The sequence below is a fragment of the Macaca nemestrina genome, chromosome 12 (genome assembly GCF_043159975.1).
Source record: "Macaca nemestrina isolate mMacNem1 chromosome 12, mMacNem.hap1, whole genome shotgun sequence".
In the NCBI taxonomy this organism is placed as follows: domain Eukaryota; kingdom Metazoa; phylum Chordata; class Mammalia; order Primates; family Cercopithecidae; genus Macaca; species Macaca nemestrina.
Genome location: NC_092136.1, coordinates 74,078,444 through 74,103,432, shown reverse-complemented (window position 1 = coordinate 74,103,432; position 24,989 = coordinate 74,078,444). Strand labels below are relative to the sequence as shown.

General features: G+C 41.8%; 1 protein-coding gene and 1 pseudogene across 11 annotated transcripts in view; one reads left to right on the top strand and one right to left on the bottom strand.

Annotated features, from left to right (window-relative positions):
* Nucleotides 1-24,989, top strand: part of LOC105468749 (X-ray radiation resistance associated 1) — a 104,266-nt gene that overhangs the window by 20,078 nt on the left and 59,199 nt on the right. For 8 of the 11 annotated variants that reach the window (XR_011610931.1, XM_071075302.1, XM_011719071.3 and 5 more), the window contains 4 exons: nt 630-702; nt 3,576-3,673; nt 9,422-9,555; nt 24,505-24,633. Coding sequence is in view for 10 of the 11 variants with exons in the window: in XM_011719071.3 (XP_011717373.2) it covers nt 630-702; nt 3,576-3,673; nt 9,422-9,555; nt 24,505-24,633 (434 nt within the window). In the remaining variant the exon portion in view is untranslated. The remainder of the gene's footprint in view (nt 1-629; nt 703-3,575; nt 3,674-9,421; nt 9,556-24,504; nt 24,634-24,989) is intronic. The other 3 variants (XM_071075300.1, XM_024788795.2, XM_011719072.3) reach the window with 1 other exon arrangement.
* Nucleotides 10,774-24,989, bottom strand: part of LOC105468748 (large ribosomal subunit protein eL31-like) — a 56,207-nt pseudogene continuing 41,991 nt past the window's right edge.

The window sequence follows — 24,989 nt, the reverse complement described above, 5'->3', positions numbered from 1 at the left end:
AGCTAAAAATACAAAAAAGAATAGCCAGTCTTGGTGGCGTGTGCCTGCAGTCCTAGCAGCTCAAGAGGCTGAGGTGGAAGGATCACCCAAGCTGGGGAAGTCAAGGCTGGAGTGAGCCCAGATTGTGTCACTGCACTCCAGTCTGGGCAATGGAAGTGAGACCTTGTCTCAAAAACAAACAAACAAGCAAACAAACAAAAACTACCAACTATGGGAATGATAGTCTGCAATTCAGGATAGCTGTTATGGGATTAGTGAGGGGATACATGGACGGGGTGGTAATGGTGGTGGTTCACCCTATATAATGTTTTCTTTAAGGAAATTTAAAGCAAAGACAGAAAAATATTTAGCTGTATTAAATACATACATCTGGATAGTGGTGATATGGGTCTTCAGAGTGTCATTCAGTATACTTTTCTGTACATTTGAAATGTTTCATAGTGGAAAAAAAGCAGGAAAACGCTTACAGCACTCAAGTGGCTGCTCTTGTGCTAAGGATGTCCCTTATTCCTTTAGGTCTTTGTTCCTTCTGACAGTGGCCCTGAAGCTTCAGCGAGGCTTTTAGGCAGGGAACTAATCTTGTCGACTTTTTTTTTTTTTTTTTTTTTTCCTGAAATGCTTTCCTACAGGCTAAGGAAAATGACTTCAAGCATTTTCATTCTGTGATTTATATCAATGCCTCAGAAAACCTGCTGCCTCTAGGTAAGCTTTTTCTTTCTTGAAAGCTCTCTTCCTCCTCTTAGCCAGCACAGCCATTCACATGTCTGAGGATTTGTCTATCTATCCATCCATGATTGGCCGCACATCTCTTTTTTGGGGTACAATAGGCTGGGTCCTGGAGAGCATAAAGACCTCGATTCCAGTCCTGCTCTGGCGCTACCTACTTAGAACATTTTTCTGTGATCTACTACTTTTCTATCTGTCAATGGGGGTAATTCCCTTCTTTTTTTCCTCCCATTGCAGGACACCTCGCAGGCTCATATGAGATGGGTGTATAAAAATGTTTCTAAGCCTGTAAAGTGCTCCTGTGGGAGCATAAAGCCTTCTGTTATTCAGCAAATCCACAGCGACCCCTGCTGGGTATTAGGACTATGTGAATATTTGGCTTTTAGAAATGAGTGCATCCAGTCCTGCTCTGGTGAGCTCGTGGTTTGGTGAGAGAGATGGACTCAGATACAGATAGTTAGAGCAGAATGAGGGGAGAGCAGTGAAAGAGAGAATCAGGAAATATTATGCAAGCATATATGTGGGGGACTTCAAGCCAGGCCAGAGTGTCAGGAGGAACTTCTGAGAAGAGGAGCACCTAAGCTGAGACCAAAAAAATGAATAGGAGTGATTCAGGAACTAGAAGGTAAGAAGGCATTTCTGGCTGCTGGAGCAGATGTGGAATGGCAGCACCTGATCAGGAAGACTGAAGAGGTTTTGTATGTTTGCCAGGGAAGCATGTGAGGGACAAATGAAACTAGAGAGATTGGCAGTGACTGGATTATCAAGGACCAGGAGTGAATTGGACTTAGTGCTACAGGCGAAAGAGAGCCTTGGAAGGGTTTTAAATAGAGAAGCTCAGTGGCAGTTTTGAGGAGAGTGGATTATAAGATAAGAAGAAGATGGAGGCCAGGAAACCTGGGAGATTATTTCAGGTTTTTAGGGGAGTGGAGATGAGGCCTGAGCCAGGATTATGACAAGAAGCATGCAGAGGATTGAGAAAGAGAGAGAGAGAGAGAGAGAGAGAGAGAGAGAGAGAGAGAGAGAGATTAAGATTGGTTTAGAAGGAGTAGAAACCACAGGACTTGGTAACTGATAGACTGATAGGGATGTAAGGAGAGGGAGGAATCAAGGGGGCATTTCACTGAGACAGGGCACAGCACACTAGAGAAAAGGCAGGTCAGAGGGAAATAGGATAAGTTCAGTTTTGTTGCATTGAGTTTGAAGATTGTTTTCAAAGAAGCATATGATGAGGTCCTGCCCTTTAGGAGACAGGGTGTTCTGTCAGGAGCTTGGGCTTGAAATACAAAGGCCAATAGGTATATGAAAAGATGTTCAACCTCACTAATAATTACAATAGATCAAGATACTGTTTTCTGCCTGTCAAATATTGGCAGAAGTGAAAAGGGCTGATGACAGCCAGCATTGGTAGGGAAATGGATATTCTTGCATTGAACTGTGGAAGTATAGTCATTGATGTAACATCTTGGAGGTAATTTGGTAATGTTTCTTAAAATTTAAAATAGTCATTGCCTTTAATCTAGTAGCTTTACTTCCAGGAAATTATTCTATAGAAACACACTCGTACAAGGCTGCTCATTGGAAACATCCAGAAATACTCACAAAGCAGCCTTTATTAGGTTCTACTGAACATTCTGACTTACAAGACTACCATGGGCTATATTTAACATCAGGTTCACTTAGAAGGCTCTAAGTAATTCCACACAGAATGCCAGTACTGCCAGCATCAGGAGTTTCTCTTCAGTGGAGTTCCCAAAGCCATCCATGAGGCATTCTTTGTGCCCCTCCTCCCGACCCCCAGTGTCAGCTCAGGTACAAGACAGTGAAACTGTCATTGGGTGGATGCAAAAGCCACCCTGGCTTAGAAATCTCATTCGCCACAGGAGCCAATATACATTGAAACACTTATAGGCATAGCTCCTAGAGTTTCTGCAAAGGATATGTCCAATTATAGGAATCACTACACATAGGGAAGCCCAAAATTATGGTGCCCCTTTCAGGCGTCTATCATTCATTTACAGTTTCTCCTAGCCCAGATGTAATTTACCAACCTAGGGTGATTTTTACCACAAGTGATACTGCCTGGAAATGCAGTTACTATACCATTGGTTTCAGGTTACCAGAGGAACAGGGCTAGAAAAAGTTCAGTTCTCATTCAGAGAGAGAAACTTTTATTCATATAGTTCGTTACCTTTTATTCATATAGCCTAAAGGCTATCAATAGGGAAATGGATTAGTAAACTAGCATATATCTATACAGTAGAACATCAAGAGACAGTAGGCATATCTATATGTTTTGACATGAAATAATCTTTAAGTTATATTGTTAAGGGAAAAAGCAAGTCAGTACAATGTGTACAGAATGACTCTATTTTTGTTAAAAGAGGTATGTGTGTGTATTTTGATATATACATGAGTAAAAGTTGAGTGCTATATATGCAACTTTTAATACTTGTCTCTGGATGTTGGGATTAAACAGAACTTTTTATTTTTCTATGGTGTTTGACTGTTTTTCTTAGTTATGTTTTAATTTTTGTAATCAGGATTAATAAAGATAATTTTTTAAATGTGCTTTGCTGTTGAGCAGACTTAGATTCAATCCTTGGCTCTTTCACTTACCAGCAATTTCATTCTGGCAAATCACTTAGTTTGGCTGAGGCTTAGTCAGCCATAGAATGGAAGTAGTAATCCCTATTTTTCTGCGTTGTTGGAGATTTAGAGGCCATGTATGAAGAGTACCTTATACAGTGCCTGGCCTAACCCAGTAGGAACACAGTAAATGGTAATTATTAATATCTTTCTCTTAAGTCCTTTACAAACTGCAGACTGTCTTTCTCCTCCCCATGTAGAGGCATTTCACACGTTTCCAGCCCTAAAGGAACTGGATCTCGCATTTAATGGCATCAAAACTATCTACGTGAAATATGGAGACTTTAAGTTATTGGAAGTAAGTTGGAGGTAGGAAGTTTTTGGTGCCCACCAAGTTCCCCTGTAAGGAATGAGTATAGAGCTTTACTGATTATAACTGTTGGGAAGGGGCTTGCTGGGCCTGTACAGCCAGGCCCTTGCTTCATTGCTGGCCTCAGGGAGGGTGGGGGTGGGGGTTGTAAGGGCAGTGATAGTGATGGAGGTGGTGGTGACGGTAGAAGTGGCAGCAAATAGTTGATACCAAAGACTTAACCATGGTGCATGGTCCTGGAAAATAAATGCCAAAGGTCATGTCCAAGGGAGTCTGTGCGGAAAAGTTTTAAAACAGAATATTATAGGAGGGAGAGTTTTGAGGGGAGATCTGGATCTAGTGGGGGTTGAGGAGCCATGGAGCTTAAGAGCTAGGTGCAGCAGATTGGATCGGCTCAACTGGAGATATTATAGACTCATTCCAGAGTCTCATTGTGGTCTAAGTGAGCTGAATCAGTCTCAGTGGCTGGGATAGAGCAGGTTATAGGCTTAGTCCATAACCTCGGAGATGAGTATGAATAGGGATTCAATGGCATCAGCAGCAGAGTCTTGAACATTTGTACATTCACAGCTATTCTTCAAACCCCAAATTAGAAAATACAGAAAATTTTGTTTGCATTCTTGGTTTTCTCCTAAATTTTCCCATAGCCATGCATTTTCTGCACATGTCCTCATAGTTCAAGTTGATTACTTCTTCAGCTTTCATGAAGACTTGTGGGTCACTTTTTACAAAGGAACAAAGCTTTGTCACTACCTGAGAGTCACTGCATATGTGGACAGTAAAGGACAACAGAGTTGGAGCCACGTGTGGGGCTGGGCATCTGGCCATGCTCACTCACTGAGTAATAGACTCTTCTCCACATGCTGGAGTAGAAGTGTTTCAGAGTCAAATCTCAGCAAAATGTCTGCACATCATGAACCTTGAGGTCGACCCCAAAGAGCTGTTAACTTAAATGATTTCATCAGCAAACATCAAGGGTCAGCCATTCTTCACAAAAGCCTCACTTAACCTGTTGTTGTCAGTGAGGGGAACCTTCTACAAGAGTGAGTTTTTCAGAGTTGATGGCCTTCATATGCCAAAGCTTTAAAAGGTTTTAAGCTCTTGGAATAGCCATCTTCCTAAATTGGATTATATGTCTTTGCATTTTTAAAGCATATTCTGCTGACTGTAGTGGAACCTTCTCTCCATGGTCTCAAGTCATATTGAAGATAACAGTAATTTACTATGATTTGGGACAAAAGTAGTCCTCACACTTGTCCAGGAAGCAAAGCTCTTGAAAGTCGAATAAAATAGAAAGTTTACAACAACCGGTGCATTTTTTTTCTGTGTTAATGAATATTTAATAGTAGATTTTGGAATAGACAGAAGGAAACAGGTTTCAGATGGTCTAGAGATACAGGGAGCCATGTCCCTTTTAGCCTGGGAGCTTCTTAAGAATTTCCATTTATTTGTTCTTCTACTTTTTCAAAGAGTAGTCATTGAGCTCCTGTGTTGTGCATTGTACCATGCATCTTGTCTTCTTCCCCTACCATTTCAAACCTGTTTCAAGTGCCAGTGGGTTGAAGGGAGGAGGCATGACTATAGGCTCTGACCCCACAACTGACTAGCTTGGATCTAGTGATTGATCATGAGTGACTTTTTTGGAGGCCTTACTTTATAGTGTGATTGCATCTGATGAAGATGATTTATCCACAGACCTACCCTTACAAAAGGGTGTTTACATAAGAGAGCAGACCAAAGTTAAGATGCAGAATATAAATGAAAACAGGAAATCTCTTGCCCAGCCATCTGTTTTCATCTGTCTGTGATTTGCAAGGGCTCCCTAAGAAGAAGGATAAACCTGTCAAATATCCTGAATTTGCAGCTCACAGTAATGAATATTTTGATGTGTAATAAAACTTGATGTGACTCAGCAGATGTAGTAGCCAGGTTAGGAGTCTTCTGTTCTTGTTTGCCAAAAAGGCTGCCCCAGGAGGAAAAGCCCAGAGTAGAATAATTCTTCAGGAGTCAATTTAGAAAAACTTAACTTGCCATGGTTTGATTCTCAGATTACAGATCTGAAGAAGGTTCAGCTGGAGCCCTGCCCTGGTAGTCAGAAGACCTTCTCTTATCTTGGTTTTGCCAGTACTTTGCCATGCCTACCTGGCCAAACATTGTACCCTCTCTGGGACTAACATTTCCCCTCTGTAAATTCTGGGTCAGCTCTGAAATTCTGTGGCCTGTGATTCTAAGGCTATTCATTTCTTTGAATTGCACTTAATTCTATAGAAAGCAAATTTGGATCCTACATTAAATAGTCAAAGCAGCTAGAATGAGGTCAGCAAACTTTTTCTGTACAGCAGGCCAGACAGTGAATATTTTAGGCTATATCAAATATATATGACCATATATATTTAGACAATAATATATGGTCATAACTAATCATAACTAGTCAGCTCTGCTGTTGTATAATGGAAAACAGCCATAGATAATATGTACACAAATGAGAAATGAGGATGGCTGTGTTCCAATAAAACTTTATTTATTTTAATTAATTAATTAATTTTTTGAGACAGTCTCACTCTGTCACCCAGGCTGGAGTAAGTGGCACAATCTTGGCTTACTGCAACCTCTGCCTCCTGGGTTCAAGCGATTCTCATGCCTCAGCCTCCTGAGTAGCTAGAACTAAAGGGGGGAACCACCACACCCAGCTAATTTTTGTATTTTTGGTAGAGACGGGTTTCACCTTGTTGACCAGGCTAGTCTCAAACTCCTGGCCTCAAGTGATCTGCCCACTTCAGCCTCCCAAAGAGCTGGGATTACAGGCATGAGCCACCATGCCCAGCCTAAAACTTCATGATGCTGACATCTGAACTTCACATAACTTACACATGAAACACACTCTTATTCTTTATTTGATTTTTTCAACCATTTAAAAATGTAAAAATTGGCTGGGCAGGGTGGCTCACACCTGTAATCCCAGCACTTTGGGAGGCCAGGGCAGGAGGATCGCTTGAGCCCAGGGGTTCAAGACCAGCCTGGGAACAAAATGAGACCATGTCTCTACAAAAATTAAAAAAAAAAAAATAGCAGGGTTGTGCATGCCTGTGGACCCACAGGAAGCTGAGGCAGGAGGATCACTTGAGCCTAGCAGCTTGAGGCTTCAGTGAGCCATGTTCATACCACTGCCCTCTAGCCATGTTCACACCAGGGGTGACAGAATAAGATCCTGTCTCAAAAAGAAAAAAGCAAAAATTATTCTTAGCTCATGGGTTATACAAAATAGCAGTAGGCCAGGCCAGCTTCTGAGCTAGAACGCTAATGAAACAGCTCAGTATGGTTGGAATAGAGACTGAGACACAGTAGAGTGTAGTGATATGTGAACCTGGAGGGGTAGCAGAAAAGAGACTGGGGAGAACCTTGGAAACTTGCTGAGGAGTTTAAACCTTATGGAGAGTAGGGATTCATTGAAGGGTTTTAAGCTAAGTGGTAGGGTCAGAACTGCATTTTAGAAAAACCATTCTGGCTTCTGTATAAAAAATAGATTGGCGGGAACAAGTATGAGAGATATTAAGGAGGCAGATAGAATCCGTAGGCTGACTGTTCACACATGAGTATGAGGGAGAGAATGTTCCCCCACCTTTCCCTGTGCTTATCTTGGGCACCTTTCCAGGTCTTCCTCCTGTAGGCTTCTCTGCTCCAGCCAAGTGGGATCACCTCATTGTCTGAACCCTCAAACCTTGGAATTTGCTCATGGTGGCATGAACTCGGTGCTTCTGTAATACTTGGCTAGTCTTGTCAAGCCATTTCTTATACCATGGACTTCAGTCATAACCAAACTATTCATGGTTCTCAGAACAAGCAAGGTTGCCTCCTGCCTCCTGTCTTCCATACATGCCACTTGCTGCCCTGAATGTATCTTTGCCCTCAACAATTTGGTGAATACCTGTTGGTCTCTGAGGACAGCTCAGATGTTACCTACCCTGTGAAGCCTGTCCTGATCCCCTGGTAGACCTGACCATTTCCTTCCTTTGTGCCCTGATTCGTCTGTCTTCAGACATCTATCCCAGTAGCATTGCTACGTAATGAACATATACATGTATTTAGTTGAGTAGGCTGGGAGCTCCTAAAGGGCAGGGATGGGTGCAAAGTAAGCCTTATGCATAGGGTTGAGGAATGAAAGGATGATGATGATGATGATGACAGCCAACATTAAGCATTTACTGTATACTAGACTCCAGGTAAAGGCTTTATTTACATAGGAACCACTTATTTCTACTTTACAGATAAGGAAACCCAGATTAAGTAATTTGCCTAATATCACATGGTTAGTCAGGACTTACGCCCAGGTCTGCAGAACTATCAATTAATTATTACAGCAGAGTCGGACCAAACCCAGTCCTTCTCTGATGGTAACCTGTAGTGTGTATATGTCTGACTATGTAATACTGATGTGGCTGACCAAAGACTTACTCCTGTACCAATTGAATTAGGCGCTGAAACCAACCCCATTCAATAGACTTCAATGTATGTTGAGGAGGTGGGCACACGGAAGCACATAAGAAATAGGGGTGCATGAAAGGGAGCCAACTTGTATATATAGAGTCTACAGAGGCTTAGGAGAAGGAGAACAAATATTGGACAGATGTCATTTATCCCGATTTTCTTTGTCTCTGCAGAGAAACACAGTTTTCTGATTGACTCCTTGGCCCCTTGACCCCAGTCAACTATCTAATGAATCCAGAAGGCCAGTTAGAAGGTGGTTGACAATAGGGTGAAAATTTGGGTTTATTGTCCTCATAAGCCAGTTTATTTCTTTTTTCTTCTTTCTTTCTTTTTTTTTTTTGAGACAGAGTCTTGCTTTGTCACCCAGGCTAGAGTACATGGCGTGATCTCAGCTGACTGCAACCTCTGCCTCCCAGGTTCAAGCAATTCTCCTGCCTCAGCCTCCCGAGTAGCTGGCACTACAGGCACGTGCCACCACACCCAGCTAATTTTTTGTATTTTTAGTAGAGTCGGGATTTCACCATGTTATCCAGGATGGTCTTAATCTCCTGACCTCATGATATGCCCACCTCTGCCTCCCAAAGTGCTGGGATTACAGGCGTGAGCCACTGAAGCCAGTTTATTTCAGCTCATTTTTTATGTGCAACTACTTTGCTCCAGGTCTTATGCTAACTTACAAGGATAGTGTTACAGTGGCATGGCACTTGACCCCACAGTCCTCCAAGTACCAGTTTATGATCTAGTCCATCACTGTGTGCCAAGCACTATGCTAGGCATATCCATATGCCAGATACCTGGCAGACTTGGATAAGTACCCCGAGTACCCTGAGAGCAGTTTAGATAAAGCAGTCAAAGTTAGGGGAGGTAGAGATTCCATCTGTCTGGGGAATTGAGAAGGTTTTACAAGGAGGCAACTTTTGAGCTATCTTTTGGGGGCTTGGATTAGGATACATGGAAGAGGGGCATTCCCATTTAAGCAAACAGTACAAGCAAAGATCTATAGGTGGATGAGGCAAAGAGTGGGGAGGAGTCTGTTTGCCCAGCACTACAGGATAAACAAAGATTTGTAGTGGCAAGTAAGGCTAGAAAACCGGTTGGGTACTGACTCTAGTAGACCTTTAATGTTAAAGGTGCAGGAGGGTTTTTTCCTGTGGGCAATGGGGCACTCTAGAAAGTAGTTCCCACATCATATATATATATCATTGTCACACAGAGTGCTTATCTTCCCCATCTTTCATCTTTGCATGGCAGTTCTTGGACCTTTCCTTCAACAGCCTGACTGCGGAGGCCATCTGTGATTTGGGGATTCTGCCACACCTCCGTGTCCTGCTCCTCACAGGCAATGGCCTCACCTCCCTGCCGCCCAATTTGGCCGTCGCAGAGCAGTAAGTTCTATCTCCCGGAGTCCATTCTGTGTTTTTGTGTATAAGTATCCAAGGAAATAACCCATAGCAGCTTGGAAGTGCCATAAAGACAGGCTGTAAGTGCTCAAAGCAGGGATAATGTCACCTACTGAAGCTCCCAGAAAGGCCGCAGACACGTGCCCCCAATTTCCTGTGTGCTGTTAGGAGAGATCAAGATGTTTGGCAAGCCACTTTCCCTGCCTCTGACTGGTCATCTGTAAATTGTCTTGCCAGACAATTCTCCTTCACGAGCCTTCTGTGTCAGCTCAATAAGTCTGTTCCCTGGTCTCTAGATAAGCTTTGTACATTCCCACTCTGCACCTTTGCTGAGACCATTCCTTCTGGCTGGTCCTTCCTCTCTTGATAGTAATAAAATCACGTATGTCGTACTTACAATGAGCCAGACACTGTACTCAGCATTATATATGTTAACTCATTAAATCTTCATAACAGCTCTGTGAGGTAGGTCTCCTGTTATTATCCACATTTTTTAGATGAGGAAATAAGTACAGACATTTAAGTAACTTGCCCAAAGTTGCGAAGCTAGTCGGTAACAGACCCAGGATTTGAACCAAGTCTGTCGGACTCCAGAGACCATACTCATGACCATTATATTATATTCTTATGTAGATTCTGTACATTTTCTAAGGCCCAGCTCAGACCTTCCTCCTTTCCCTACCAGGGGCCTTCTCTGACTGCTTTAGCCCATGCCTCTTAATCCCTTCTCTAGGGATCAGTTTAATTTAGTGTTTCCAGTTAATTTAATACTTAGCATATTCTATTGTGAGTTATGCCTAAATATATGTGTGTATATATGTAGTAAGTTACTTAGATTTTATATAGTGATGATTGTGGTTGGTTAGTTACTCAAGGGGGTTGAGATAATAGTAGTGATCATTTATTAGGGGTTTCATTAGTTAGGGGTTGTTTTGTTTGCAGGTAATAGAAGTCCAATTCAAAGTAGCTGCAACAAAAAGGGGAATTTATTGGTTCATGTATGTGAAAAATCAGGTGAATCTGCTGGATGCTTTGGCTGTATATAGGTGCACAGGATGTTGTCAGGTCTCTGTGTGCATCTCTATTTCTTGAGCATGTGTACAGCTTCTGTTAGTCTGTTACTTGTTCTGTCATACATATGAAGACATCTTTGTTTTCCTTAGTGTTGGCTTCATTCTTTTTTTTTCTTTCAGTTTTATAACTTTATTTGATATAGTTGACAATCAGTGATTTGTTCTTGTCCACATCGACTGTCTGTAGTTTTTGAAAGTGGTAACAGGTACATAGGTAACCAAAGTATAGAGCTCATTTGGTGAATCTTCATCCTCATTATGTTTTCTGGACAACCGCACATGGGTTCGGCATGGGACATTCCTTATTCCTTTGGCCCAGACAGCCTTGTTGAGCCTGGTATCAATGCGCACATCTAGAGTTCCCACCTCCTTCATGGCAAATTTCTGAATCTCTTTGAGTGCTCAAGGGGCACGTTTCTTGAAGCCCACTCCATGGATGCACTTGTGAATGTTGATGGTGTATTCTCGGGTCACCACCTCATGGATGGCAGAATGGCCCTTTTTCTTCTTGCCACCCTTCTTCACGGGAGCCATTCTGCCGGGTCCTGGCTTCATTCTTAGATAAGCTTTCTCTATGAGCCTGTCAGGCTGTAGACAGAAATACAAAACCCACTTAAGGTATTAAAAATAGAAGGGATTCATTGGTTTATCGATTGGTTTATTGATTTATTAATTCTTGGCAGGGAGAGATAATTGGTATTTTGTTATGGAAAGTTTTTTAACACATATAAAATTAGAGTCAATCATAAAATTGACTCCAGGTACCTATCACCCACAATTATCACCTGACAATTATCAAATTATGGCCAATCTTGTTTCATCTATGTCCCCATCACGCCCCCTCCTGGAATATTCTTAAGAAAAATCTCAGATATATACAGCCATAAATGTTTCATATTATTTCATCTATAAATATTCCAGTATGTAGCTCTAAAAGGTAAGCACTCTTAAAAATCATACCCAGAGAACCATTATTCCACCTAAAATATCACCAGTGATAAAGAGAGGGAATTGGTTACATGGCTGTTAGAAGGGATGGAAGAGCTAAGTGGAGAAGAGGGGTATGGGAAGAACAAAAAGGAAGAAGCGTTGATAACCAGAGATCAGAAGCTGCATCACTGCTCAACTGAAGTCAACAAGTCTATATCCACTGCTGGGCTTTCAGGGAGGGTGTCACTGTAATTGTAGACCTGCTGAAGATGTGATGCCTCAACCAAGGCTGGAATCTCTGCCAATGCAGTTACCGTGGTTAGTACTGCCATTGCTGCTGCACTATCACTGCTGCTGCAGACAGAAATGCTATCAGAAGCCAAACAAGACAGTTGCTTCTCCCCAGCTCTGGCCTTCCAGTCTCTCATGAATTCCTTCTATTGGCGGTATCCAGCTAGTTGGAAAGGCAGTCTGGGAAGTGTAGTTAAGGAAGTGGCTCCAGCCCCCTGCAATACACAGAAGAACACAGAAGGAAGGGGTGAAGGCTGAGAGCAAACAGGCAGATAACTGGCACCATTCAACCCTTGGAACCCCAATATCTACTCTCCTGCTTCCCTCCATATTTAATTTCCATACAACAATAGCAACTGCACCATGCTTTTACCTAACATGAAGGAACTCTTCCTCTTACACTGAAGACACTTTCACCATCTCCTCAAGAAGGATGAGACACAGTTCCATCAGTTACTGTAGCCATCGCTGGATGATATTATTTTCTCTTCTAAAGAAATTTATGGATATTTTATATCCTAAAAACTAAGTTGTAAAGTCAATCACCACTAGCAGTTTAAGTGTGCATGCGAGTGCACACACACACACTAAGGAAGGAAGAAAATGCACATGAAAATATGCATAGTTGCTACAGTGATCATTTCTTAACTGGTCAGGAGGCCATAGTGAATATTCGTAAATCCTTTTTTCCATCACCTATTTAATGTTCCTTTGTCCTCGTCCAGCACTTTGGCTGGTTGGGGTTCTTTAACTGATGTGGTCTTCTGAACCTTTACTTCTGAAGGGTCTGAGTCTTTAAAGGTCCTGCTTTTACTGGGTTGCTGTAGTTTTCATTAAAAGACTAAAAGACATGGAACTTCTTAGAGGAGCACTAGATAATACTGTAGTCCCAAAGATACTTTTTTTTTTTTTTTTTTACCTCAAGGTATAACAGCAATTATATTTATTTTTATAAACAGTATCGGTCACCTAGTCAGTAGAATGAACCCCTCTTTGTCTGACTATAGGTTCAGTGAAATGAGAAATGCAAGTGGCCAGTAGCAATCTTGACTTCCAGTTCAGTGGAACCATGATTGTGTCTCCTGGTAAAAGTACCTCCTTAGGAACTAAGACTTGTAAATCAGAAATACCAAAAATTATAGAATGAGAAGCAAAAAATCTGCAAGTGGACTATTAGATATATTGTAAGAGGAGCTACTTTCATTTCCATTAATTCCTAGGCCCTTAGGTTATGGTTATGAGAAAAACAGTATCAGTTTTGGTTTCTGTGATACCCTATGCTGTTAAGTTAGGGTCCCAACTTTAACTATATCTATTTGGTATAGTAGATAAATCATCAAAGACTATTTCACTAGAGGATTCTGAGAAGATGATAGAGTAGGAAGCACCAAGAATGTGTCTCCTCATCTAGACAACAGTTTCATTGGCAGAATCAGTCTGATGTAACAATTTTGAAACCGTGGACACAAATAATCTTCACACTCTATTAAAAGTTTACGTCGGCCAGGCGCGGTGGCTCACGCCTGTAATCCCAGCACTTTGGGAGGCTGAGGCGGGCGGATCACGAGGTCAGGAGATCGAGACCATCCTGGCGAACGCAGTGAAACCCCATCTCTACTAAAAATACAAAAAAACTAGCCAGGTGTGGTGACGGGCGCCTGTAGTCCCAGCTTCTAGGGAGGCTGAGGCAGGAGAATGGCGTGAACCGGGAGGCGGTGGAGCTTGCAGTGAGCGGAGATCACGCCACTGCACTCCAACCTGGGCAACAGAGCGAGACTCTGTCTCAAAAAAATAAATAAATAAATAAATAAAAGTTTACGTCTTCCAGGGGAAGATTTAGATGACAAACTGCAGCTAATTTCAGTCAATTACAGCTCTTAACCCGGTAGCAGCTACCCATCCCCTAACTCCCAATCTCATGGTTCAAGTTTTAAACCTGATAATTAGAATAATAAATATATTTGTTGGGTAACTCACATGCAGCTTGCAGAAGCCAGGGTGAGCAAAAAGATCCCTGTCCTCCAAATTTTAGAGATTTGTGCTGTGATCACTGATTGCTACTTCTAATCATTGAGGCACAGACAGAGAGGCACACAACCATTGTTGCACACACACCCATCCACAACTGTCGTAAGCCCTTTCTGCTCCAGCTGAAGAGACTTCCAGGGAATTTAAAGGATTTCTTTTCTTAATCCCCATTCCTTTCCCCCTCTTTTGGGAGCCAGACATTAAAGTCTGGGACATTTAAAAGCAGCTGCATATACAGAGGAAATGAGAATGTCACCACATATACCCAGAGAAATGCACAGGCTTAGAAAAGACCTGAGAAGACCTTACATTTACACCTCAGCCTAATCCTTGACACAGAGACAGCCTACAGTAATCAAATACAAAACAAAACAAAACAAAAACAAGCAAACCCTGGTAAAGGGGAGAATCTGATTTCTAGAGTTACCATATTAATAGATTCAAATATTCAGCTTTCAACAAAAAAATCACAAGGCATACAAAGAAACAGAAAAATATGGCCCAGCCAAAGGAAAAAATTAAGCAACAGAAACTATCCCTGAGAAAGGGAGGACTTACTAAAGACTTTAAAACAGCTGTCTTAAAGGTTTTCAAAGAACTAATGGAAGATATGAATAAAGTCAAGAAAATGATATATTAACAAAATGGAAATATCAACAAATAGATAGACAATGAAAAAAGAAACCAAAAAGAAATTTTAAACCTGAAAATTAGAATAAGAAATGAAAAATTCACTGGAGAGATTCAAAGGCAGATTCGAGCAGTCAGAAGAATCAGCAAACTTGAAGATAGAACAATTAAATTTATCAAGTCAGAGAAACAAAAGAAAAAAAAAAGATTGACTTGAACAAAGCCTAAGGGACCTGTGGGATTGGGATACCTTCAAGCAAACCAACCTATGTATTATGAAAGTCCCAGAAGGAGAAGAGAGAAAGCACGAAGAGATTATTTGAAGAAAAAGCAGCCTAAAACTTCTGAAGTTTGATGAACGACATGAATATAAACATACATGAGGCTCAGTGAACTCCAAGATAGGATGAACTCAAAGACACCTCCACTGAGTCATATTATAATCAGACTGTTAAAAGACAGAGAGGATCTTGAAAGCAGTGAGAGAGAAGCAATTCATCACATACAAGGAATCTTCAATAAGATTATCAGCAGACTTCTTGTCAGAAACTTTTAAGGCCAGAAGGCAGTGGGCTGATATATTAAATATTTAAAGTGCTAAAAGAAAAAAAAAACAACTCAATCAGGAATCCTACATCCAGCAGAAGTGTTCTTCCAACGTATGGAAGAAATTAAGACATTCCCAGATAAATAAAAGGTAAAAAAAATTAATTACCACCAGTCCCGCCCTGCATAAATACTAGAGGGATTTTTGCAGGTTGAAATGAAAGGATGCTAGACAGTAACTCAAAGCTGTAAGAAGAAATAAAGCTCTCGTTAAAGGTAAATACATGGGCAATTACAAAAGCTAGTATTATTGTAACAACAGTTTCTAATTCCACTTGTCGAACATTGTGGGCAGGGAAGGCAAATCTATATCCAAAAATACATTTATAATCTAGTAAACAAAACTTGCTGCTGCTTTTTAAAGTCAACTTGGTACTAGATGGCTGTATAATCCCTCTAGAAATGGTGCCATATTAGAGGCTCAGCAGTGGCTTCTGCCATTGGCAGGTTGAGTACTCAGCAAGTGTTATAACCACATTTGCTTTGGTGAAAGGAAGTGTGTAGCCTTCATCCCCGCCACCAAGGGAAAGAGGGTAACGGACATTCATGGAATGGGTTACCTTATCTTCCTGACCATTGAGAGTCTCCCCCACAGGGGATAGTCTTGGGGAAAAAGTCATATGAGACACAAATAATCTTCATACTCTGTCCATTCTGAGAGGTTAAATCACATAGTTTTCCTCTCTACTTTCAGCCACTTTCCCATATTTTTTCCAAGCTTTGACTATTCAGCTAAACCATCAGCCACTGCCCATGAATCAGTATAGATCTGTACTTCTGGCTATCTCTCTGACCAAGCAAATGGCTGATCAGATACATTGTTCTAAGTTCTGCCTACTTAGAAGATTTCTCTTCCCCTGTCTTTTTGGTCACTCCTATATGGGCCTATAATATTGTAATAGTTGACTTTGAGAAGGTATCAGCATATCATGCTAAGTCATTTGTAAACCCAACTGGAGGTTTTTCTTCCTATATTAGATGGCCGCATGACCTTAGCTAAGGGTTGATGGAGAGGTAGCAATACAGCAGGAGAATGCACATTAGGAATCTGAGCCATATATTCCTGCAACTTTTCCAGACTTGCTGGAGCCTGATTTCAAATATTGCTTTCACTTGATAGGGGAGTTCTGTTGCATGTTCAGTTCATGATGAGTGGCTCAGGTTGCATGATCACACAGTATCCTGTGGTCAGGTATTTGGCCTCTACCAACATGTACTAGTAAGCAAGAAGTTGTTTTTCAAAAACAAAATAGTTATCTGCAGAATAGGGCATAACTTTGCTCAAAAATGGATCTGCTATGGGTACCTAGAAAAGGCTGTATTCATAGAATGATGACGTACTTTATCATCCAAACCAGGACATATATGAGAGTGAAAAGGGACAGTATTAATAATTATTTGGAGATAACAGTTGAAAACTCAGGCTGTCATTGAAATCCAGGATGTATGGTACCGTATCTGTACAGCACACCTATTTGCCATAGTCAATTAGAAGCCATTTGGACCTGCTGAGTCATATGCCCAATGGAAGAGCAACTTGCATTACAGTTGGGAACTATTGTAGAACCTTGCCTTGCTCTGGGCCTCACTCAAAACTAGCAGCCTTGTGGGATACTTAGTAAATGAGTTAGAACAGCCCAAATGTTTTATATGTCACTTCTAAAATCTAAAAAGGGGATGGGCACGGTGGCTCACGCCTGTAATCCCAGCACTTTGGGAAGCCAAGGCAGGTGGATCACTTGAGGTCAGGAGTTTGAGACCAGCTTGGCCAATGTGGCAAAACCCCGTGTCTACTAAAAATACAAAAATTAGTCAGATGTCGTGGCGGGTGCCTGTAATCCCAGCTACTCGGGAGACTGAAGCAGGAGAATTGCTTGAACCTGGGAGGCAGTGGTTGCAGTGAACCAAGATCACACCACTGCACTCCAACCCTGGGTGGCAGAGTGAGACTCCATCTCAAAAAATAAATAAATAAATAAATAAAATAAATAAATATAAAATCCAAAAAGGCCAATGAAACTTTGTGATTTTTTTTCTTACAAGTAGTGTCAGATAAATAAGAAGCAAGGTATAGGATTATGTCTTTCACATTAGAAATATATCACAACATGCTTCAGATACCTGGACAACAACAAAAAATTAATCCATATCATAACACTCTGAATTTTGATGGGGGAGGGGGCTTACCTCCATCCTGTAACACAAAGGTATCTTACTAACGCATCTAGGGTGTTTGCAACTTTTCCTGCTTGCCAGGTCCAATCAGCATGATATTCTGTAGGATATCAAAATAACCAAGAAGATCCCAGAGTTGATATAGCCCCAAGAGAAAAGGACAGAGGTGTACTGTTGTCCCTGTCAGGTGAAAGCAGACTGCTTCTGGTAGTTTTTGTTAATTGATAAAGAGAAAGAAATATCTGACAGGTCCTTAGCTGTATCCACAGTGCCAGGGGCTGGGTTGATTTGTTCCAGTAAAAAGATTCCACATCTGGAATAGCAGCTGAAAGTTGGAGTCACCTCTTGATTAAGCTTACAGTAATCTACAATCATTCTTCAAAACCTGTTTTCTGTACAAGCTAAATAAACAAAGGATATCTTCTTCACAAGTTAAATAAACAAGAGATATTAAACAGAGATGTCATAGGAATCACTATCCTTCCATCTTTTTGGTCTTTAGTGATGGCAGTAATCTCTGCAATTACCTCAGGGATTCAGTATTGTTTTTGGTTTACTATTGGGAAGAAAGTTTCCTGGGGTTTCAGTTGGACACTTCCTACTATAATGGACTATACTTTGTTGCTCAGTAAATAAATGTGGGTGTTCTGCCAGTTGTTTAGTATGTCTGTTTCAGTTACACATTCAGGAACTGAGGAGAAACCACAAGGTAGATTTATGACTCCACTGGTCCGTTGTGAAACAGACTTTGGCTAAATTTTCATTCTTCCATCTGACCTTTATGATCCCCCATTTTTGAGTGAGGCATGGTCTACCATGCCTTTCATATCCACAGATATTAGCACCAATTTGCAGACACTGTCTAGTAATCCTTACAAGGCTGAATTTAGCACTGTTCAGTAGAACTGACTACAATGTTGGAAATGTTCTGTATCTGTGTTGTTCATAGTTTAGCTACTAGGCATATTGAGCTCTTGAGCACTTGAAATGTAGCTAGTGTGATATAGGAACTGAATGTTCAATTTTATTTGAGCTTAATTAGTTTTAAGTTAAATATAAATAGGAACTGAATGAGAGGCCATGGCTCTTTCTTTGGACAACTCAAATCACCTTTTTCCTACCAGATCAAGGGTTTTCTGGTGATCTACATCACTAATAATTTCAAATCATCTCATTTCAATTATAAACATTGAAATTATTTGAAGCTAGTCTTCAGTCTCTGCAAGGTCCATACTATTTCTAGTATATATATCCTTCGAGGGTTTGGTTTTCTAATGACCTAACTTAGAGCATGAGCAGTCAGGCTTCCATTCTGTGGCATGCCTTGGATTCCAGTTTTCGGCCGCTGGCCCACTATGGTTGTCAGAATCTCTGCTCAACTTCTCAGCCTCTCAGCCACTTCTGGAGTCAGCAGACAGTCCTAGGGGAAAAGTATTGCATGAACCCCTTTGGATTTCCTTCTTTTTTCAAATCTTAGCACCATAATTCTTCACAGCTTGTTAGTTCCCAGGTACCTTAAGGCAGATTGTTTTTAAATGTATATTTTGTCTGGGTTTTCTAGTTTTTTACTCAGGAAAGAGTTGGTCCCACATTATTTAGTTTGCAACACTATAAACCTTTCTATTTATTTTGGTACCTAGGGTCACTCAGTATGGAAGAAGCTTAAGCTAAATTCCTGACTGGGTGTTTTCTAAACCACTCTGATGATACAGATTTGGGCTATAGTTTTACAAGAGGACCAGTCTGCCCTTCCCCTTCTCCTTCTCTGTTCACTCCAAGACAGTTTTCTCCTGGCTATGGGATAAGGAGAATGGGTTTAGTTTTGGTTAATTTCACCCTGAGGGTGTATCCCTTTAGGATCCCAAATTCATTTAAGGGTCTCTGATTAAACTCCCCACCTTCAGGGTACCCGGGCTTTGATTCTCTAGCCCCATGATACTGTCAAACCATAGTTCAGTTTCAACAGGATAAGTAAATGCCCTCAAGGCTTCAGTGGCTTCCTATGTTAAGTTTCTCCCTCTGGGTTTTTAGATTTGGCATACTGCTTCCTTACTCTCTTCACATCTCTTATACATATTAAAATGATGGATCCACCACCACAGGGAATGGCGGTGTGTGCCTGTAGTTGCCAGCTACTTGAGAGACCAAGGTGGGAAGATTGTTTTAGGCCAGGAGTTCAAGTCCAGCCTAGGCAACATAGCAAGACCCCATCTCTACAAAAGAAAATAAATAAAATGATGGATCTTTTTTCTTTTTATATTTTATTCATCATTCTAGTTGTTTTCAGTGGAAAGCCTAGTTACATAAAATAAGGTAAGTCTCCCCCACCCTGCACTTCCATGTTCTTATATATGAGGGGGAGAATAAATGTATTCCTACCTGCATCAGAGTAGTGATTGAAATCAGCACGCTTTGGGGCCGGGTGCGGTGGCTCACACTTGTAATCCCAGCACTTTGGGAGGCCGAGGTGGGTGGATCACGAGGTCAGGAGATCGAGACCATCCTGGCTAACATGGTGAAACTCCGTCTCTACTAAAAACACAAAAAATTAGCCGGGCGTGGTGGCACGTGCCTGTAGTCTCAGCTACTCAGGAGGCTGAGGCAGGAGAATGGTGTGAACCCGGGAGGCGGAGCTTGCAGTGAGCCAAGATCGCGCCACTGCACTCCAGCCTGGGGACAGAGCGAGACTCCGTCTCAAAAAAAAAAAAAAAAAAAAAAAGAAATCAGCGCACTTTGAAAGCTGTGGGTTGGCCAGGCATGGTCACTCACACTTGTAATCCCAGCACTTTGGGAAGCTGAGGCAGGAGGATTGCTTGAGCCCAGGAGTTCGAGGCCATCCTGGGCAACGTAATGAGACCTTGTCTCTACAAAAATAAAAATAAAGCTGTGGGGCTCCAGACAAATACCATTGTCATTATTTTCATCCCACTCATCTATCTAGATTCAGTATGCTCTGTGGGTTCCTTTTCTGCCAGCCTCTTAAACTTTGGTGCTCCCCAGTCATCCACCCTCAACCTACTATTTTTCTTAATCTTTATACTCTTTATTGGTGGCCTCCTCTCCTCGCAAGTCTTCTCAACTATAAGCCTGTTTAGCCTACTTATCAAACTCCTCACACACATCCCCATGCCAAAAAGCCCTCCTCACTCTCTATTCCTTTCTTTCCTTTCCTGGCCTCATTGACTGGCACTTCTTCCCATCTACTATGTAGTTGTCCAGGCTAGAAACCTGAGCATTAGCCCCATTTCAGCCTCCCTCATTCCACACATTCATTCAATCACCAGGTGCTGTGAATTGTACTTTCTAAATTCTTCTCAAACCTGCTCATTCCTGTTATCCTCCTGTTTGGTCCCAGTCTGCAGTTTCTTGCCTCCCAACCCATCCTCCTATCTGTCAGCCAGAGTGATCTTTCTGAAATGCACATGTGATTCTATCACTGCCCTGCTTAAAGTCCTTTAGCAGGTTCCCACTGTCCTAAAGATAAACTCCATTAACATCGCTCAAGGCTTTTTATGGCCTGACTCTGTCTGCTTCTCTATCCTCCTTTCTCTTCACTTTTTCAATTCATCATATACCTCATCTATTCTGAACTATTTGTGTCTCCATCTCTTGCTATTTTCTTTGTCTGGATGAGTTAGGGGAATCATATTTGACCCATTCTATCTTTAGACTATTACTTGTTTTGAGCTGAAATCTGCTACTTTGGCTCTTTCATTAGGCCTACTCCCTTTCTGCTTCAGACCATACAAGTTGGTGTTCTCAGGCACCACCAGCACAGAGCAGAGGATGAATTGTTACCTCCTTTCTTTTAGTCACTATATTCCAAATAGCGCCACCTAAAAGAGCACTAGCTTTTTAGTAGCCACATCATAATCCTCTTTTACACATAATCTGTTAAATCATGTCTCCCTTATTCTGTGTGTTTGCACAGTTGATGTTCTATATCTTAACACAGAAGCTGATCTGACATTTGTCCTAATGTAAGTGCTTGCTAAGTTTCATCTTATTTGTTGCAGCCCTTGGTTCAGTCTTTTGAGCAATATTTTTAGCCTGATCCAAAGTCTTATAGTGTAAAGTAAAATAAATCCCCTTTTACCATATAGATAGAGGATCTAGGCCCAGAGATGCTCAACACCAGCCAGAAGTCACACAGCAAGCAAAGCTGCAGCAGCACCCGAGCCAGAGCTCAGGGATCCTGGCCCCACTTCCCATGCATCTTCTAATATGGTACACAAATTCCCATTGCTGAATCCAGCCACTGCACATACCCTTAGCTTCTGAAAAACCTTCATTAAATCTCTCAGATTTTAAGTAGTATTAATTCTGTTTGGCAAGAGAACTGATAATAAAAATAGCACCACTCTGAACAGCTAGAAACCCTGGCTTCTCCACTACGGACAGACTTTGCCACTTCAAAGAGCTTTTCTTCCAAAACTGCAACAGGAGGGGCTCGGTGGGAAAGCCTGCTGCTTTCCTCTGAAGGTAGGCATCTGTCTTCTCACCCATCTGATGGCTGCCCCTCTATTTTAAGATGTCTATTTTAGACACAAAAAATGAAACTTTCCCATGCTATAATTAGGGTGGAACTTTAAAAAGCAAAGTAGTGTAACTTGTCACAAGAGACAAGACAGAGCCAACTTCTGCATTATGGAGCTTAAGAGGAATTTTTTAAAGGCTTATTTCTTAGCTGTTTCATATTTCACTGCAGTAAAATAAAGATTGGCCAATCAATTATAAATCAACAGAGGTGCTGTGCACTGTTCTGTAATAGCTCTCAGAGATTAAAAATTCAGTGTATGAAAGTTGGTCTTTCCAGAAAGAGGAAAGGGCACATCCGTGACCTTGAAATATTATGAACTATAAAGGCTTCCTGCCTTCTCTGTTAAGTGTCTCTGGTCTTTGGACTTCAAGCCTGTTCCCCACACTGTTGCCAGGTCTCTTTCTGAAAGTTTATCTGACCTGTCCCTTTTTCCAGTCAGAACTGTCATAATCTATAGAAGTCTGTCAGTGTTAGGATACGGAAAAAAAGTCAGGGGGGAATTGATTGTAAGAACATTGGGGAATCTCACAGCTGTGCTTTAGGGTCATACTGAATGTAGGCCCTGAGGACTGTGGAGCAGCCTGGAAGTTCTGTCTCTCAGCTTTCACATCTCCTCTTCTCCGTGACTTGCCACATTTTTCTTTACAGGTGGGCTGCCTGTGTCTTTCTAGACGCTATGATGGGAAACATGGCTGCCTATAGCTTCTAATACTGTTACAGATCCAGCCACAAAGAGATTATTGTTATTATTATTATTATTTTTTTTTTGAGACGGAGTCTCGCTCTGTCACCCAGGCTGGAGTGCAGTGGCCGGATCTCAACTCACTGCAAGCTCCGCCTCCAGGGTTTACGCCATTCTCCTGCCTCAGCCTCCCAAGTAGCTGGGACTACAGGCGCCCGCCACCTCGCCCAGCTAGTTTTTTTTTTTTTTTTTTTTTTTTTTTTTTTTTTTTTTTTAGTAGAGACGGGGTTTCACCGTGTTAGCCAGGATGGTCTCGATCTCCTGACCTCGTGATCTGCCCGTCTCGGCCTCCCAAAGTGCTGGGATTACAGGCGTGAGCCACCGTGCCCGGCCAGAGATTTTTTTTTTTCCCTGTTCTCTTTCTTTCACATTGGTTAAGAGCATGACAATTCACTTTCCATTCCTCATGGTTTTGCTTTAACATTGCTTTTCCTGAATAGGTGCCTTCCCCACATACTTCTTTTATAGTGTTTGTCTCACTGCAGGCTGTGTGTCCACCTACTCCACAGACTGTAAGCACCTAGAGGGGAGAGATGTGTTCTTTTATTCGTATTCTTAGTACCTGGCCACATAAATATATGTTAAAGAAATTCATGAGTGTGAATGAATGAATTAATTAGTAATACATTCATTTAGAATATACCCTTTCTAAATTCACCTGTGAAATATCCCAGACTTCAGGTATACATTACTGTCCTAGCTTTTGAACTCACTGCCAACCTTCGTTAAGCTCTCTCTAGCTCAGACATCAGCTCCCCCTTCCACTTCCCCATCCTTTAATCCACATGGGGCTGGTAGGTGTGAATGTGAGAGGTGTGATTGGCAGTGGAAAGGGCATGGGATTTGGAGTCAGGCAGACCCAGGTTCTAGTTTGAGTTGTCCCACTTTCTAGCTATGAGACCAGGCAAGTTGCTCTGAGCTTCATTTTCTTAATCTGTAAAGGAGGTATATAATACCTATCCTTGGATAACACATACAAAACACATCGCACAATGCCAGAAATGCAGTAGGTGCTAAAGAAATGTTTGTTTCCCTTCCTCTAGTTGTGTGTGTGTGTTTGTGGCTTATATATGTGTATACTGTATGCATTTGTGCCTATGTGTACTATTTTGGTGTACTGGTGGCATACAGTATGGAGGGAAGAATGAAAATGTTATTTGCATCATCTGCCTGTGTGGAAGAGAGTTACCTAGGTCTCATCTACCTGGAGGACACAAATGAGGTCACATTAATGGCAGTACTTAAAATGCCACCACTTCCTGCCCACCCCTGTAATTCAGGGCATCACTCCCCTAAATCTCACTCTTAGGTATTTCTGGGAATCTTCAGAGAGTTTGAGTTTAAGAAGAAACTTCTCCAGTCCTTATTTGTGTGTTCATTTTATGAAGCCACTTGAGAAGAGAACCTCACTGCAGCCAGGGATGGTGCCCTCAATCCACCCTACTTTACCCTACTAGTTGGCAAAGCTATGGTCTATAACAAGGGCATTGTCTCCTGGTGCTCCCATAGTTACCAGTCTACTAGGTGACACAGCATAACAAGGAGTCTTCCTGAGTCAAAATTGTGCAGTGATCTCCAGCAGAATGCTCCCTCCAGCTTGGTCATACCTCTTTCACTCTGGCATTTTCAATAAGCACTACCTATACAATCCCCCACCCTGCCCTAACCTGGTCTCAATGATGTATGTAACCTTTCTCCATACAGAAGACGATATGGTATGTATAATAGTGTTTGGGAAAGGAGAAGGTGGGGAAGGAATTATACTTTCTGTGCATCCCTGTGGGGACCTCTTTTGGGCACTAGAACAGTTCCTAAGCTGGTTAGGCCTCCTAATTGATTCCCTGTCCTCCATGGCTTCCTGGGAATGGTGGAGTTTGTCCCTCGACCTTGCTCATTACCCAAGATCTTTGAACTCACAGGGAGGCATCTGTAACATCGCTGACAAGCAAGAGGTACATCTTGAGGTTCCCAGCGCTGGAGACACTGATGCTGGATGACAACAGACTCTCCAACCCCAGTTGCTTTGCCAGCCTGGCTGGGCTCAGGAGGTAAAGCCATAAGCCTTTCTCTGCTTGGGCTCCTCTAATCCCCAGGCTTGCTCACACTCAGTGCTGTTCTAGAAGCCAAAAGGCTTGGGCTTAAACCCTAGCTCCACAATTTATCTCTACTCTGTGGCCATGGGTAAGTCATTTCTCCCCTCTGAGCTTTGGCTCCTCCATAAAAATGGCCATCAGTGAGGACATTTCTGATCACATGACTGAATTAGAAGCAGCAAAGAGAAAGGAAAACAGGAGGAGATTTTACCCAGGATAGGATCCAGACCCTGACAGTAGAGACAGGAAAATTTTTTAAAATAATGAGAATAAGAAAGACAAATTTAATTCCTGAGTTCTAACTGAAGTAA